At 44.4% G+C, this 19,496-nt stretch overlaps 1 protein-coding gene across 1 annotated transcript in view; it reads right to left on the bottom strand.

The window, feature by feature from the left end:
• Positions 1-19,496, bottom strand: part of IDH1 (isocitrate dehydrogenase (NADP(+)) 1) — a 56,487-nt gene that overhangs the window by 18,635 nt on the left and 18,356 nt on the right. Inside the window, exon 3 of the mRNA XM_077275694.1 lies at positions 7,578-7,869. Coding sequence (XP_077131809.1) covers positions 7,578-7,869 — 292 coding nt within the window. The remainder of the gene's footprint in view (positions 1-7,577; positions 7,870-19,496) is intronic.

Genomic DNA, 19,496 nt, shown 5'->3' with positions numbered 1-19,496 from the left:
AGGGGGCCCACCCAGAGCTACACTACTGTAACTGTACTGGCATGCACATCGCGCCAATACAGTTATATTCTATGGCAGAGGAGGGAGAATCGATCTTCCTGCTCTTCTGCCTGGCCGCTAAGGGGTCCCTGAGCAGGTGGGGGGGGGGGAGCCCGCAGTGGGCCCCCTGCCCGTCATCGCAAGTTCAACTGTGTCAGCATCTAGCTGATACAGCTGACCGCATTGATGAGAGAAGCATTACGCTCCCTCTCCAATCATCCCCGTCAGCGTCTGACATCACCGATGTCGACACTGACAGCGGTCGCGATAACGCTACTACTCGGCACCTGCGGTCCGGAGATGAGCGGGAGCTCGGAGCACCGGAGGAATCTGGAGGGAGAGAGGCGAGTATTTATTTTTTTTAATTTTTTTTATGAGGCTGCATTATACTATAGAGGCTGCCTATGGGGGTGCATTATATTAGGGGCTGCATTATTCTATAGCGGCTGCCTATGGGGGTGCATTACACTATAGCGGCTGCCTGTGGGGATGCATTATAATAGGGGCTGCATTATACTATAGAGGCTGCCTATGGGTCTGCATTACACTACAGAGGCTGCCTATGGGATGCATTATATTAAGGGCTGCATTATACTATAGAGTCTGCCTATCGGGAGTGTATTATACTATATGGAGGCCTATGGGGAGTGCATTACACTATATGGAAGTCTATGGGGAGCAGGGGCGGATTATTAGAGGGTCAATATGGGCGGTAGCCCAGGGCCCAGTGGTGTGGGGGGGGGCCCTGGGCTACCGCACAGATTGGCCGCCGCCATTACTGTCTGCAGTGCACCGTGCATGGACGTGCCCCCCTGACTGACTGGCGTATGTAAGTATCATTAGGGCCCGGACCCGGTGGGCAGAGAGAGGGGGCCCACATCGGGCCCCATCTCATCTGCTCACCGGGCCCCTACTGTCACCACTGCGTCGGTTTCCTATTGACGTGCGGGCACGGGCCCGCACGTCAATAGTTAACAGCCACCAGCCAGCCAATTGGAGGCTGGCAGCTGAAGTCGGCCGCAGGCGCAGCACACACGTCGCGAGACTCGCCGGCGTCTGACATCATTGTCAGTCGCCGGCGAGTGCGTGCTGTTGGAGGGAGCTCGCCGCTGGAGCGCACAGGTCAGGTGAGGAGAACTCTTTTTTTTTTGTTATTTGCTAACCACCGTGACCTAACGGCAATAATCAGGGCCCAGGGCGGATTATAATGCTGGACACTGCAGTGCAGTCAGTCAGTCAGTGACACACTGTGGCAGATCACATTGCTGGACACACTGTGGCAATGCTGGACACTTGGGGCAATGCTGGAGACACTGGGGGCAATGCTGGAGGACACACTGGGGCAGATGATTGCTGGAGACACTGGGGCAATGCTGGAGACACTGACTGGGGCAGATTGTGGACACACTGGGGTAATGCTGGAGGACACACTGGGGCAGATGATTGCTGGAGACACTGGGGCAATGCTGGAGACACTGACTGGGGCAGATTGTGGACACACTGGGGCAATGCTGGAGACACTGGGGACAATGCTGGAGGACACACTGGGGCAGATGATTGCTGGAGCCTGGAGACACTGACTGGGGCAATGCTGGAGTCTGGGGCAGATTGTGGACACACTGGGGCAATGCTGGAGACACTGGGGGCAATGCTGGAGGACACACTGGGGCAGATGATTGCTGGACACACTGGGGCAATGCTGGAGACACTGACTGGGGCAATGCTGGAGTCTGGGGCAGATTGTGGACACACTGGGGCAATGCTGGAGACACTGGGGGCAATGCTGGAGACACTGACTGGGGCAGATTGTGGACACACTGGGGTAATGCTGGAGACACCGGGGGCAATGCTGGAGGACACACTGGGGCAGATGATTGCTGGAGACACTGGGGCAATGCTGGAGACACTGACTGGGGCAGATTGTGGACACACTGGGGCAATGCTGGAGACACTGGGGGCAATGCTGGAGGACACACTGGGGCAGATGATTGCTGGAGCCTGGAGACACTGACTGGGGCAATGCTGGAGTCTGGGGCAGATTGTGGACACACTGGGGCAATGCTGGAGACACTGGGGGCAATGCTGGGGGACACACTGGGGCAGATGATTGCTGGACACACTGGGGCAATGCTGGAGTCTGGGGCAGATTGTGGACACACTGGGGCAATGCTGGAGACACTGGGGCAGATGATTGCTGGAGACACTGACAAGGGGAAATGCTGGAGTCTGGGGCAGATTGTGGACACTGGGGCAATGCTGGAGACACTGGGGCAGATGATTGCTGGAGACACTGACTGGGGCAATGCTGGAGTCTGGGGCAGATTGTGGACACACTGGGGCAATGCTGGAGACATTGGGGGCAATGCTGGAGGACACACTGGGGCAGATGATTGCTGGACACACTGGGGCAGATTGCTGGACACACTGGTGGTAATATGCTGGCAGCTGGACACACTGGGGCAGATTGCTGGACACACTGGTCTGGGGGCAATGCTGATGCTTGACATACTGGGGCAGATTGCTGGACACACTGGGGGCAGGACTGGAGGCATGGGCAGAATGTAGATACAGGGCATGATTGTAGACATGGGGCAGAATGAAAGACATGGGGCTGGGGCAGGATTGGATCATGGGGCAGGATGGATATGATGGAGACAGATGGGGCAGGATGGGGAAATCATATGGGGTAGAAAGAATGGATACTCATGACTGAGAGCAGGATGTGAGAACATATTGCAGGAGCCAGGAATGAGATACACGGGCCAGGATGGGGAATATTATTACCATAGGGGCTAATTAAGGGATATTATTACTGCAGTGATGTATTTATTTTATTTTTTGAGTATACTGTTTTAAATGGGGGGGGGGGGCGGTCCTGTTACTGTGCAGAGTGACACTATATCGCCTTTTTTTCTTCATGTGGTGTAATGTAGAAATTGGGAAAAATTAAGTAATGTGTTCTGCAAGCAGAACTTGAGATAACTGTTATTTCCTGCAGAAACAAGCCCTGGCTGGAAGAAATGATGGCGGTCTGTGCTGGATCAAAGATGAAGGACTTCACCTAGAGACGTCTCTGGTGAGTCATTGTTACCTATACACTGACACTATACACTGTATATTACCTGTACACAGACACTGCTTACTAAGTACAGATCTCCTGTGAATACTGGCAATTATGGTGATAGCATTGTGTTTTTTTGTTTTTTTTTATTATTATTACTGATCAGTATTGTGGTATTCAGTCACTATGTGGTAGTAATATGTGGTCTGGAAATGGTGTTGTGGCATTTGTCCCTTGTATGTGCTATTTAGTCACCAAGTGGTGGTAATATGTGGTCTTGATATGGTGCGGTGGTATTTGTTCCTTGTATGTGATATTGGTCAAAATATACCTACATTTTATTGCATATTTTAACAAATATTTAACAGGTTACAGTAGAGTAGGGCCCGGCCATTTTTCTGGAATAATCTGGTTCAGGTATATCGTGACCCCCGTCACATGACCCCCGTCACATGACCCCGGTCACATGACCAGGGGGGCCCACAATGTCTGAACAGCCCGGGGCCCTGGCTACCCTTAATCCACCCCTGATGGGGAGTGCATTACACTATATGGAGGCCTATGGGAAGTGCATTATACTACATGGAGGCCTATGGGGAGTGCATTATACTACATGGAGGCCTATGGGGAGTGCATTACACTATATGGAGGCCTATGGGGAGTGCATTATACTATATGGAGGCCTATGGGGAGTGCATTATACTATAGAGGCCTATGAGGAATACATTATACTATATTGAGGACTATTTGGTGTATTATGCTATATGGAGGCTTTCTAGGGGGTCATCAAACAGTGTGGAGATTACAGTGGCTGGGCCATCATACAGTGTTGAGTCATTAAACAGTTTGAGGGATATTAAGGGGTCAGTATATATACACAATGAGGGGGCATTATACTGTGTATAAGAGAGCATCATATTGTGTATAGGGGAGCTGTACAGGGGTGAGAGATCATTAATAAATGTAAAGTGGGCACTTATTGTTAAAGGTGAACTCAGGTGACTGTAACGGTCACTGTCAAAAGGGGCACACACAGGGCAATATTACTTTTTAGGGGACAGAATGTGGGCACTGTTTTCTAGGGCACTTGCACCCGGCATTACTATATTCTAGAAAGTTGCTTTAGAATTTAGAGGGAACAGAAACACACAGCAGGTGCAGTAATGGAAACACATATGGCAGCAGCTGCTGAACATTGGGGTGTCAGCAGGATGAGGAGTTTTTGCAGGTTGGGAATAGTTCCATTGGGGTCAGTGCTGAAAATGTGAGAAGTGAAATGTGTTTGTTGTATACTCTGCAGCCGAGTCCTGGCTGGAAGAAGTGGTCATGTTGGTCTGGGCCAGATGGAAAAGACGTGAAAAAAGTGAACGACTCCATCAGAAAGAAAGTCAGCTGTAAGTCATTATCTGTAACTGTACTGTGATCTCTTACATGTTCTGTAGGACTGGTATCTACCACTGACCATAGGGCGGTAATATCTATGTTGATCTTTATATAGAGATTACGGTATTTTCAGCGAGGGTCATCTGCTGAGGTTCTCCTTCACTATTAGGTTGCGTCATCCAGTTGTAATCAAGGTTACCTGGTTAGGGGCCCATTGAGAAGTTTCGCCCCCCTGAACCAAACCCCTAGCTACGCCTCCGAGTTGGGCCTATTGAACAGATGATCCTACTAGAAGGAGAATACAGTCATGGCCAAAAGTTTTGAGAATGACACCAAAATTATATTTTCACATGATCTGCTGCCCTCTGGTTTTTATTAGTGTTTGTCTGATGTTTATATCACATACAGAAATATAATTGCAATCATATTATGAGTACCAATAGGTTATATTGACAGTTAGAATGAGTTAATGCAGCAAGTGAATATTTGCAGTGTTGACCCTTCTTCAAGACCTCTGCAATTCTCCCTGGCATGTTCTCAATCAACTTCTGGACCAAATCCTGACTGATAGCAGTCCATTCTTGCATAATCAATGCTTGCATTTTGCCAGAATTTGTTGGTTTTTGTTTGTCTACCCGTCTCTTGATGATTGTCCACAAGTTCTCAATGGGATTAAGATCTGGGGAGTTTCCAGGCCATGGACCCAAAATCTCTATGTTTTGTTCCATGAGCCATTTAGTTATCACCTTTGCTTTATGGCAAGGTGCTCCATCATGCTGGAAAAGGCATTGTTGGGCGCCAAACTGCTCTTGGACGGTTGGGAGAAGTTGCTCTTGGAGGACATTCTGGTACCATTCTTTATTCATGGCTGTGTTTTTAGGCAAGACTGTGAGTGAGCCGATTCCCTTGGCTGAGAAGCAACCCCACACATGAATGGTTTCAGGATGCTTTACAGTTGGCATGAGACAAGACTGGTGGTAGTGCTCACCTCTTCTTCTCTGAATAAGTTGTTTTCCAGATGTCCCAAACAATCGAAAAGGGGATTCATCAGAGAAAATGACTTTGCCCCAGTCCTCAGCAGTCCACTCCCTGTACCTTTTGCAGAATATCAGTCGGTCCCTGATGTTTTTTCTGGAGAGAAGTGGCTTCTTTGCTGCCCTCCTTGAAACCAGGCCTTGCTCAAAGTGTCTCCGCCTCACAGTGCGTGCAGAAGCACTCACACCAGCCTGCTGCCATTCCTGAGCAAGCTCGGCACTGCTGGTAGTCCGATCCCGCAGCTGAAACAGTTTTAAGATACGGTCCTGGCGCTTGTTGGTCTTTCTTGGGCGCCCTGGAGCCTTTTTTACAACAATGGAAGCTCTCTCCTTGAAGTTCTTGATGATGCGATAGATTGTTGACTGAGGTGCAATCTTTGTAGCTGCGATACTCTTCCCTGTTAGGCCATTTTTGTGCAGTGCAATGATGGCTGCACGTGTTTCTTTAGAGATAACCATGGTTAACTGAAGAGAAACTGATACCAAGCACCAGCCTCCTTTTAAAGTGTCCAGTGATGTCATTCTTACTTAATCATGACTGATTGATCGCCAGCCCTGTCCTCATCAACACCCACACCTGTGTTAATGGATTAATCACTAAAATGATGTTAGCTGCTCCTTTTAAGGCAGGACTGCAATGATGTTGAAATGTGTTTTGGGGGTTAAAGTTCATTTTCTGGGCAAATATTGACTTTGCAAGTACAGTAATTGCTGTTAAGCTGATCACTCTGACATTCAGGAGTATATGCAAATTGCCATTAGAAAAAATGAAGCAGTAGACTTTTGAAAAATTAATATTTGTCTCATTCTCAAAATTTTTGTCCATGACTGTAGAAGAAGTAAAAGAGCAGATCTGAGGACCGACAGAAGAGGGACAGGTATGGGGAGGGCCGAGGAGAGAGGAGTACAAGGTTTGGGGGGATTTATTTACCCCTTTCTGGCCAATTCAAACAGCAGGAAATTTAATCCAAGATCATTGAATTCCTGCAGTTAAAGTGAGTTAATCTGCCTATGTGAAATTCCAGGAGATTTGATCAACTCTAATTGTAACCACTGATTTAGTTATTACATATTAGACACGGATCATCATCATTTTTTAAGTACTTATATGTTTATACTGATCTCCATGTTGCTGTCTTAGGCTACTTTCACACTAGTGTTTTTTGGAATCCGTCGCAATCCGTTGTTTTGGGTAAAAAACGGATCCTGCAAATGTGCCCGCAGACTTGCCAACGGATCGCGACGTATGGCCATAAGTCGCGCACTGGATGCGTTGTGCTTTGGCGGACCGCCGTCACGAAAAAACGTTCAAGGGAACGTTTTTTGTAAGTCGGGTCCGCCATTTCCTACCGCGCATGCGCGGCCGGAACTCCGCCCCCTCCTCCCCGGGACTTTACAATGGGCAGCGGATGCGTTGAAAACCTGCATCCGCTGCCCACGTTGTGCCGAAATTTCACAACGTGCGTCGGTATAGCGCGCCGACGCTTAGCGACGGACCCGTACCGATGCAAGTGTGAAACGGGCCTTAGGCAGAACTTCAAAGCAACATCTGCATTTGTTACAATGTGACATGTTACATGAAGAGTTTGCCGCCCATCCGTGTGGGTGTTACGTGGAGGTCCAGACTGTGTGTGGCCAGTAAGGGGATATGAAGAATAATGGCCTATACTGGACTAAGTGACAAAGGACCGGGGCCCTGCCATTATTGGCTACATTTTCTCTTCGCAGTCAGCACGGCCAAGGAAATACACAGCCGCAGTTTCATGAGGACCTGAAAACAGGTTTGGACCAAAAGAAAATAAAAGTGCAAATTAAAGGGAATCTGTCACCAGGATTTTGCCACCTAATTTGAGAACAGCATAATGTAGAGACAGAGATCCCCAATTCCAAAAATGTGTCACTTACTGGGCTACTTGCTGTAGTATTGATAAAATTACTGTCAGGAGATTATCAGTAGAAGACTAGTTACTCTTCCATATTCCTGAGCTCTATATAACCCCCATCCCCACCGATTGGCAGCTACATGTGTAACAGATAACATATCAAACATGCAGCTTAACCTGATCCCCATAAGCGTGACGGCCAATAATGATGGGCTTAACCCATCCGGACACAAGCCTAGGGATGTTCTTGCAGATAATGGCCTCTCGGAATACAGTTCCTCCTAAAATATTTCGGATGGTTCCATTTGGGGACTTCCACATTTGCTTCAACTTAAATTCTTCAACCCTCTTCTCATCGGGTGTAATGGTGGCACATTTGATTCCAACATTGTATTTTTTGATTGCTTCAGCAGCTTCGGTGGTGACTTTATCATCAGTTAGATCACGATTCTCCATCCCAAGATCATAGCTATAAAGACAGAAGTTGTCAATTAATGGATCGGATATAATGATTGCTCTACGCTGCAACAGAAAAATCCAAGCGTCTTATCGGAAACCACTACACATCAAATCTGAAAGTGCTTTTTCACGGCACAATGAGTAGTGTGTAACCATCGCTGACTGGCAACATGTTGCCCGTTGGCAGTCGTTTCATAGCCAGTTTAGAAAGACTAACCTGGCCTCAGATGTGCAATGAACGATCCATAATAGACTGTTCGGTGCACATAGGCTGCCATTGCTCTCGGCATCACGAGACCTCTTGTACGGTATGCTGTGCTGCCGAGAGCGATAACCTTTTGCACAAATCAATAGGGCATTCTGATAGCAAGCCTCTTTAGACTTATCATGAGTCAACTGTTTCCATGAATGCAAGTTCACATTTATTGTGCAGTATAAATGGACCTATTACGCGTCTCATCTTGTCGTTTGTAACTGGGCATATAAAAGTTTGGGCACCCCTGGTCAAAATTGTTGCTGTTGTGAACAGTTAAGCAAGCTGAAGATGAAATGATCTCTAACAGGCCAAAAGTTAAAGATGACACATTTCCTTTGTATTTTTACATTTTAACAGTGAAGATTTGTGTGCACAGATAACTGACCAAGGTTTCAGAACTTAATTAGCCTGTTAGGGTTATGGCTTGTTCACCATTATCAATAGGAAAAGCCAGGTGATGCAAATTTACCAGCTTTATAAAAACCCAGCCTCCTCTCACCTTTCTTGCAAAAAACTGCAGCCATGGGTTCTTCTAAGCAGCTGCCTAGGAGTTTGAAAAATGGTGGAGGCCCACAAAGCAGGAAAAAGCTATCAGAAGATAGCATAACATTTTCAAGTTGCCCTTTCCTCAGATCGAAATGTAATTAAGAAAAGGCAGTCAACAGTGTCATGAACAGGGGATGTTTGGTTGCCCCAGTTCTTTCTTAAGGGATTTATTTATATCCCACTTCCCAGTTCCAGTTTGGAACTTGCAGCTCTCTGGCACCCCCCCTTACCCTCAGGTCAGTCAGAGAACTGCACCTAGGATAATTAGTCGCCAGAAAGGCTGCCTACTTGTTTACTGGCTATTGGGTACGCTGCAGTGAGGGCGATATAGCATTCCCAGTCTCAGCCAGGCAATCTAATATATAAAGCTGAATGTGTATGTATGTGTGTATGTATGTCCGGGATTGGCATCTGAACCGTCGCAGATACAGCCACAAAATGTTGCACAGTCACACGTCTGGACCCCGAGAGCGTCATAGGCTATGTTGTGAGGTGAAATTTTAACCCCGTGCCTTCCAATTCACCAAACAATTTTGCCCCTATCTACCGTACATAATGGGGAAAAAGTGAAAGGAAAAGTGTTGGAGGCGTCGCAGCTACAGGCACAAAATTTTGCACAGTCACATGTCTGGACCCTGAGAGCGTCAAAGCTATGTTGTGAGGTGAAATTTTAACCCCGCGCTTTCCAATTCACCAAATAATTTTGCCCCTATCTACATAATGGGGAAAAAATGAAAGGAAAAGTGTTGGAGGCAAATTAACAGCTGCCAGATGTGAACAAGGGGGACTTAAAGAATGAGAGCGATGGCGCCAAAGAGTATATACTGTACAGTTGCTAAGGTGGGGCCCCGACATGGGATAATCACCACACCACCACGGGGATATGAACACACACACAAAATGCGCCACACACTACCACGTGCTCGAACACATATACCACCCTCAGCACACATTTCACCACGTATACACCAACCTCGCCACATAAAAGTCGAAACACAAAAGTCGCCACTCAAAACTCGCCACGCGCAAAACTCTCCACATGCAAAACTCGCCACACGTGCAAAACTCACCTCATGGAAAACTCGCCACACGCAAAACTTGCACACGCGGAAAAATTGCCACATGCACAAAAGTTGCAACACATGCAAAAGTTGCCTCACACAAAACTTGCACATACTCAAAAGGCACCACACATAAAACTCGCCACGCGCAAAACTTGCTGCACACAACTTGCTACACTAACCTGTCACATGCAACTCGACACACAAAAAGTTGCTACACGCATGTTGCCACACAAAACTCATCTCACAAAAGTCGCTACATGCATGTCGCCACACGCAACTCAACACACACAACTTGACACACGAAACTCGCCCTAAAACACACACAAGTCTGGTATTATCCTTCAAAAATAAAAAATCTGATTAATAAGCTGAAAAACTACAAGAGCAACAAATGTACCATATAGGAATCCGACAGCTGTCAGTCACATGACCAGTCTATTATGTGTATGTGTGAGCTAATATATACTGCCAGGGGGTGGGCTTACTGTTGGCTGGAGATTTATCAGGCTGCCAATTTAGCTTACAAATACTGAGGTAAAAATACTGACCAAATATCATGTGAACGAGGTCTAATACAGGAGGAGATGACATACAGATATATACTATATACAGGAGGAGATGACACACAGGTATATACTATTTACAGGGGAGATGACACACGTATATACTATATGCAGGAGGAGATGACACACAGATATATACTATATACAGGAGAGATGACACACAGGTATATACTATATAGAGGAGGAGATGACATACAGGTACATACTACATACAGGAGATGACATACAGGTATATACTATATACAGGAGCAGATTACCTACAGGTATATAGTATATACAGGAGGAGATGACATAGGTATATGCTATGTATAGGAGGAGATGACATACAGGTATATACTATATACAGGAGGAGATGACACACAGATATATACTATATATAGGTGAGATGACACACAGGTATATACTATATACAGGAGGAGATTACATACAGGTATATACTATATATAATAGGAGATGACATACAGGTATATACTATATACAGGGGAGATGACACACAGCAGGTATATACTATATACAGGGGAGATGACATACAGGTATATACTATATACAGGAGATGACATACAGGTGTATACTATATATAAGGGAGATGACAAACATGTATATACTGAGGTGAAAATGAGAGGTGTGAGATGAAAAGGTGTGAGTGCAAAATGAGAGGAGTGAGGGAAAATAGTGGAGTGATCAGAAAATTACAGATGTGAGGTCGAAATGACAAGTGTTAGGGGGAATGAGAGGAGTGAGGGGGAAAATGAGAGATGTGAGGGGGAAAATGAGAAGTGTGAGGGAGAAAATGAGAGATGTGAGGGGGAAAATGAAAGATGTGATGGGGAAAATGAGAGGCGTGATGGGAAAATAAGAGAAGTGAGGTGCTATAACTAACCACAGATATTTACTATGCCCAGGCAACGCCGGGCTCTTCAGCTAGCTTAGATTTACAATCTCCATGCTTTTCTCATGGTCAACTTTATGTGGCCTGTTCAAGAGTTGGAACAGCCAAAAATCTGTTTGTCTTTGCACCTGAAGGAAAAACTAAGAATGTCGTTTATCAAAAGGCTCTCGAATAAGTAGTAGAAGATTACTTCACATTACTTGGCCAATTTAGTTAAATCTGTGTGGAATATCTCTGGTGTTGAAATATATGTTGTAAAATGCTTCTATTAGCTTAGTTTTTGCCTTTTAATAATTACATTTCTATCTATTTGTTTTGTGGTTTTTTTGTGCAGAATAAATTTTTGTTAACACATTCTATTTTGCTAACAGCAGTTATTACCCCGGGCGAAGCCGGGTAGTACAGCTAGTCTAATATATAAAGCTGAATGTGTGTATGTATGTGTGTATGGTGTATGTATGTCTGGGATTGGCATCTGAACCGTCGCAGCTACAGCCACAAAATTTTGCACAGTCACACGTCTGGACCCCGAGAGCGTCATAGGCTATGTTGTGAGGTGAAATTTTAACCCCGCGCTTTCCAATTCACCAAACAATTTTGCCCCTATCTACATAATGGGGAAAAAGTGGAAGGAAAAGTGTTGGAGGCGTCGCAGCTACAGGCACAAAATTTTGCACAGTCACACGTCTGGACCCCGAGAGCGTCAAAGCTATGTTGTGAGGTGAAATTTTAACCCCGCGCTTTCCAATTCACCAAACAATTTTGCCCCTATCTACATAATGGGGAAAAAATGAAAGGAAAAGTGTTGTAGGCAAATTAACAGCTGCCAGATGTGAACAAGGGGGACTTAAAGAATGAGAGCGATGGCGCCAAAGAGTATATACTGTACAGTTGCTAAGGTGGGGCCCCGACATGGGATAATCACCACACCACCACGGGGATATGAACACACACACAAAATGCGCCACACACTACCACGTGCTCGAACACATATACCACCCTAAGCGCACATTTCACCACACATACACCAACCTCGCCACATAAAAGTTGAAACACAAAAGTCGTCACTCAAAACTCGCCACGCGCAAAACTCTCCACATGCAAAACTCACCTCATGGAAAACTCGCCACACGCAAAACTTGCACACGCGGAAAAATTGCCACATGCACAAAAGTTGCAACACATGCAAAAGTTGCCTCACACAAAACTTGCACATACTCAAAAGGCACCACACATAAAACTCGCCACGCGCAAAACTCGCCATGCGCAAAACTTGCTGCACACAACTTGCTACACTAACCTGTCACATGCAACTCGACACACAAAAAGTTGCTACACGCATGTTGCCACACAAAACTCATCTCACAAAAGTCGCTACATGCATGTCGCCACACGCAACTCAACACACAACTTGACACACGAAACTCGCCCTAAAACACACACAAGTCTGGTATTATCCTTCAAAAATAAAAATCTGATTAATAAGCTGAAAAACTACAAGAGCAACAAATGTACCATATAGGAATCCGGCAGCTGTCAGTCACATGACCAGTCTATTATGTGTATGTGTGAGCTAATATATACTGCCAGGGGGTGGGCTTACTGTTGGCTGGAGATTTATCAGGCTGCCAATTTAGCTTACAAATACTGAGGTAAAAATACTGACCAAATAACATGTGAACGAGGTCTAATACAGGAGGAGATGACATACAGATATATACTATATACAGGAGGAGATGACACACAGGTATATACTATTTACAGGGGAGATGACACACAGGTATATACTATATGCAGGAGGAGATGACACACAGATATATACTATATACAGGAGAGATGACACACGTATATACTATATAGAGGAGGAGATGACATACAGGTACATACTACATACAGCAGGAGATGACATACAGGTATATACTATATACAGAAGGAGATGACACACAGGTATATAGTATATACAGGAGGAGATGACATACAGGTATATGCTATGTATAGGAGGAGATGACATACAGGTATATACTATATACAGGAGGAGATGACACAGATATATACTATATATAGGTGAGATGACACACAGGTATATACTATATACAGGGAAGATGACATACAGGTATATACTATATACAGGAGATGACATACAGGTGTATACTATATATAAGGGAGATGACAAACATGTATATACTGAGGTGAAAATGAGAGGTGTGAGGTGAAAATGAAAAGGTGTGAGTGCAAAATGAGAGGAGTGAGGGAAAATAGTGGAGTGATCGGAAAATGACAGATGTGAGGTCGAAATGACAAGTGTTAGGGGGAATGAGAGGAGTGAGGGGGAAAATGAGAGATGTGAGGGGGAAAATGAGAAGTGTGAGGGAGAAAATGAGAGATGTGAGGGGGAAAATGAAAGATGTGATGGGGAAAATGAGAGGCGTGATGGGAAAATAAGAGAAGTGAGGTGCTATAACTAACCACAGATATTTACTATGCCCAGGCAACGCCGGGCTCTTCAGCTAGCTTAGATTTACAATCTCCATGCTTTTCTCATGGTCAACTTTATGTGGCCTGTTCAAGAGTTGGAACAGCCAAAAATCTGTTTGTCTTTGCACCTGAAGGAAAAACTAAGAATGTCGTTTATCAAAAGGCTCTCGAATAAGTAGTAGAAGATTACTTCACATTACTTGGCCAATTTAGTTAAATCTGTGTGGAATATCTCTGGTGTTGAAATATATGTTGTAAAATGCTTCTATTAGCTTAGTTTTTGCCTTTTAATAATTACATTTCTATCTATTTGTTTTGTGGTTTTTTTTTGTGCAGAATAAATTATTGTTAACACATTCTATTTTGCTAACAGCAGTTATTACCCCGGGCGAAGCCGGGTAGTAATAATAATAATAATAATAATAATTTTTATTTATATAGCGCCAACATATTCCGCAGCGCTTTACAACTTATAGAGGGGACTTGTACAGACAATAGACATTACAGCATAACAGAAATCACAGTTCAAAATAGATACCAGGAGGAATGAGGGCCCTGCTCTCAAGCTTACAAACTATGAGGAAAAGGGGAGACACGAGAGGTGGATGGGTAGTACAGCTAGTACACTTATAAAACCCTTTCCGTCACTGCCAGCTTTGCCCCACAAGCTCAGCACGCTGCGCTGCCGCCAGCTCCTATTTCTTATGATTAATAGTGGGTCAGGAGCCAACCCAATCAGTAGCAATGGCTTAGGTCAGAGGACTTGGGGTACGTTTTAGAGCAAGGAGAACAACACTAGTAAATATTATAGCTTTTACTCCAAAAAGAATAGGCAGTGATTACAAAAGGTATAAAAAACGATATTACAAGATGAGACAATTATAATATGTACAAAACGATTACAAAATAAAAAGGAATTAAAGATGAAAAGCACTTACAGTTCTCTCAGATAATGGCAGGCCATGTGCTGGGGGAAGGGCGACACATCCTAATGCATCAGAGCAGATTGCAGAGCTTTTGTTAGCCGACTTCCTGGGCAAAAGACTTGCTCATAACTTAGCAGGATAAAGATATACCCGCTGGTTGGGACATCACTGGGTGGGCTGAGTTATGAAATGCACTCCTCTTTTCTCAGAGAGACTCAGAACCCCATGAAAACCTCCTAACCATCATATCTTGAGCTGGAGACCTCGTAGAGCGACGACGAAAGTATTACATGTCTTCTCACAAGCTTAGCTTACATTTAAGTCTAAACATGGGGTAGCTGTGTGACCTAGTTAAGTAGGAATCCTTTTCTCGGACTCCGCTGGCACGGGAAATAAGAAAACGCACTGGTGTGTAGCGCTATCATTGCACAGTTCAAATATGTAACTGTCACACCTATATCACTACTTGGGGTTGAGTTATTTCATCTGGAATAACCTTCTGATTCACAAAGAAGCACATGGTTCAGACAAAGGACTGGTTTAATGATAACTCACACATTCCTGAGGGAGGAGGGAAGGAGTGGTTTCGAATTACACAGGCAGACAGAGAAGAAAAGCTATTTAGTGCAGGGAGAAGGAGGAGGGGATGTTAGGGAGGGGGAACCACAGCTGCAGCGTGTCTGTCTGTGCTGGCATGTCACTTACAAAGTCAGGAAGATGCAGCAGCCATGGATGTGTGTGTGTACTTTACACAGACCTAATGGGTGTAGCAGAGCTGTGTATATTCATGACAGAAAGGAACAGTGGAGTTTAAGATAAGGTCTGGAAAACCAAGCAAAATGTCAGTGAGAGCTGCTTGAAGGATTGCTAGAGAGGCAAATGATAACCCCGCTTGACTGCAAAAGAACTTAAGGAAGATTTAGCAGACTCTTGAGTTGAGGTACATTGTTCTACTGTTCAGAGACATCTGCACAAATATGGCCTTCATGGAAGAGTATCAGAAGAAATCCTTTCCTGCGTCCGTACCATAAAATTCAGAGTCAGAAGTGTGCAAAAGAACATCTAAACAAGTCTGATGCATTTTGGAAACAAGTCCGGTGGATCAAAAGGTATGTGTGGAGACAAAAGGGCACAAAATGTCAGGAAAAGAACATCTTTTCAACCATTAAGCATGGGTGTGGATCAATCATGCCTTGGTGTCGTATTGCAGCCAATGGCACAGGGAACGTTTTCATGGGTAGAGGGAAGAATGGATTCAATATAATTTCAACAAATTCTTGGAGCAAACATATAATCCGTAAAAAAAAAAGCAGACGTTGAAAAGAGGATGGCTTCTACAAATGGATAATGATCCTAAACACACATGAAAACCCACAATAGACTAACTCAAAAGACACAAGCTGAAGGTTTTACAATGGTCCTCACAGTCCCCTGATCTAAATATCAGCAAAAATCTGTGGCTAGATCTCAAAATAGCAATGCATGCAAGATGACCCAGGAATCTCACAGAACTGGAAGAATTTTCCAAGGAAGAAAGGATGAAGATCCCTCAAACAAGAATTGAAAGACTCTAGGCTGTCTACAAAAAGCATTTACAAGCTGTGATACTTGCAAAAGTTAGTGCTACTAGGTGCTAATATATACAGTGCCTTGCAAAAGTATTTGGCTCCCTGGAACTATTCAACCTTTTCCCACATGTCATGCTTCAAACGTAAAGATTCCAAATGTAAGTGTTTGGTAAAGAATCAAAAACAAGTGGAACACAATTGTGAAGTTGAACAAAATGTATTGGTTATTTTAAATTTTTCTGGAAATTCAAAAACTGAAAAGTGGGGCGTGCAATATTATTAGGCCCCTTTAACTTAATACTTTGTTGTGCCACCTTTTGCTGCAATTACAGCTGCAAGTTGCTTGAGATATGTCTCTATCAGTTTTGTACATCGAGAGACTGAAATTCTTGCCCATTCTTCCTTGGCAAACAGCTTGAGCTCAGTGAGGTTTGATGGAGATCGTTCGTGAACAGTAGGCTTCAGCTCTTTCCACAGATTCTCGATTGGATCGAGGTCTGGACTTTGACTTGGCCATTCTAACACCTGGATATGTTTATTTGTGAACCATTCCATTGTAGATTTTGTTTTATGTTTGTAATCTTTGTCTTGTTGGAAGACAAATCTCCGTCCCAGTCTCAGGTCTTTTGCAGACTCCAAACATGTTTTCTTCAAGAATGGTCCTGTATTTGGCTCCATCCACCTTCCCATCAATTTTAACCATCTTCCCTGTCCCTGCTGAAGAAAAGCAGGCCAAAGCCATGATGCTGCCACCACCATGTTTGACAGTGGGGATTGTATGTTCAGGGTGATGAGCTGTGTTGCTTTTACGCCAAACATATCATTTGGCATTGTTGCCAAAACGTTCGATTTTGGTTTCATCTGACCAGAGCCCCTTCTTCCACATATTTAGTGTGTCTCCCAGGTGGCTTGTTGCAAACTTTAAACACTTTTTATGGATATCTATGAGAAATGGCTTTCTTCTTGCCACTCTTCCATAAAGGCCAGATTTGTGCAGTGTATGACTGATGTTTGTCCTATGGACAGACTGTCCCACCTCAGCTGTAGATCTCTCCAGTTCATCCAGAGTGATCATGGGCCTCTTGGCTGCATCACTGATCAGTCTTCTCCTTGTTTGAGATGAAAGTTTAGAGAGATGGCCGGGTCTTGGTAGATTTGCATTGGCATGATACTCCTTCCATTTCAATATGATCGCTTGCACAGTGCTCCTTGGGATGTTTAAAGCTTTGGAAATCATTTTGTATCCAAATCCGACTTTAAACTTCTTCACAACAGTATCACGGACCTGCCTGTTGTGTTCCTTGCTCTTCATGATGCTCGCTGTGCTTCAAACAGAACCCTGAGACTATCACAGAGCAGGTGCATTTATACGGGGACTTGATTACACACAGGTGGATTATATTTATCATCATTAGGCATTTAGGACAACATTGGATCATTCAGAGATCCACAATGAACTTCTGGAGTGAGCTTGCTGCACTGACAGTAAGGGTATGTGTCCACGTTCAGGTTTGCTTCAGGCTTTGGTCAGGATTTTATGCAAGTAAAATCCTGACCAAAACTGCACCTGAGGTCACTGGCAGGTCACCTGCGGTGTGCCTGCGTGTTTTGCTCATTGTAGCAACATGCTGTGTTTTGAAAAAACGCACCGCGCATGCGTTTTCGCGGCAAAAACGCATGCGTTTTTTAATGCATAGTGGAGTCGGGATTTCATGAAATCCCCTCCACTATGCTGTAACATCTGGACGCTGCGTTTTTGATGCTGCGGAAAAACGCAGCATCAAAAACGCAGCGTTTCCTGAACGTGGACACATACCCTAAAGGGGCCGAATAATATTGCACGCCCCACTTTTCAGTTTTTGAATTTCCACAAAAATTTAAAATAATCAATAAATTTCATTCAACTTTACAATTGTGTTCCACTTGTTGGTTCTTCACCAAAAATTTACATTTGGTATCTTTATGTATGAAGCATGATATGTGGGAAAAGGTTGAAAAGTTTGTTATATATATATATATATATATATATATATATATATATATATATATATATATATATATATATATATATATATATATATATATATATATATATATATATATATATATATATATATATATATATATATATATCTATCTATATATATAATTGTCTAAGGGTTTTTCCGTCTGTCTGTCTGTCTGTCTGTCTGTCCTGGAAATCCCACGTCTCTGATTGGTCGAGGCCGCCAGGCCTCGACCAATCAGCGACGGGCACAGTATCGACATAGATGTCATAATGGTTGCCATGGCGACGATGATGTCATAAAGGTTGCCTCGACCAATCAGCGACGGGCACAGTCTGCCGCGAATTCTGGAATCATCATTGTCCATATACTACGGGGACATGATCCATATTCTAGAATACCCGATGCGTTAGAATCGGGCCACAGTCTAGTATATATATAATTGTCTAAGGGTTTTTCCGTCTGTCTGTCTGTCTGTCTGTCTGTCTGTCTGTCTGTCCTGGAAATCACTCCATATAAGGTATGGTCTACAAACAGGATACCTTATATGGAGTGGTCGGCGGTTTGTAGACCATACCTTATATGGAGTGGTCGGCGGTTTGTAGACCATACCTTATATGGAGTGGTTGGCGGTTTGTAGACCATACCTTATATGGAGTGGTTGGCGGTTTGTAGACCATACCTTATATGGAGTGGTCGACGGTTTGTCGGGCGGCCTCGACCAATCAGAGATGGGCACAGCATGGCGACGATGATGTCATAATGGTTGCCATGGCGACGATGATGTCATAAAGGTTGCCTCGACCAATCAGCGACGGGCACAGTCTGCCGCGAATCACATACTACGGGGACATGCATATTCTAGAATACCCGATGCATTAGAATCGGGCCACAGTCTCTGATTGGTCGAGGCCGCCCGACAAACCGTCGACCACTCCATATAAGGTATGGTCTACAAACCGCCAACCACTCCATATAAGGTATGGTCTACAAACCGCCGACCACTCCATATAAAGTATGGTCTACAAACCGCCGACCACTCCATATAAGGTATGGTCTACAAACCGCCGACCACTCCATATAAGGTATCCTGTTTGTAGACCATACCTTATATGGAGTGATTTCCAGGACAGACAGACAGACAGACAGACAGACAGACAGACAGACAGACAGACAGACAGACAGACAGACAGACAGACAGACAGACGGAAAAACCCTTAGACAATTATATATATAGATATATATATATATATATCACTTCCGTCTGTCTGTCCTTCTGTCTGTCTTTCTGTCACAGATATTCATTGGTCGCGGCCTCTGTCTGTCATGGAATCCAAGTCGCAA

Source organism: Ranitomeya variabilis, chromosome 7 (genome assembly GCF_051348905.1).
Source record: "Ranitomeya variabilis isolate aRanVar5 chromosome 7, aRanVar5.hap1, whole genome shotgun sequence".
NCBI lineage: Eukaryota > Metazoa > Chordata > Amphibia > Anura > Dendrobatidae > Ranitomeya > Ranitomeya variabilis.
This window is presented reverse-complemented; position numbering and strand designations above follow the sequence as displayed.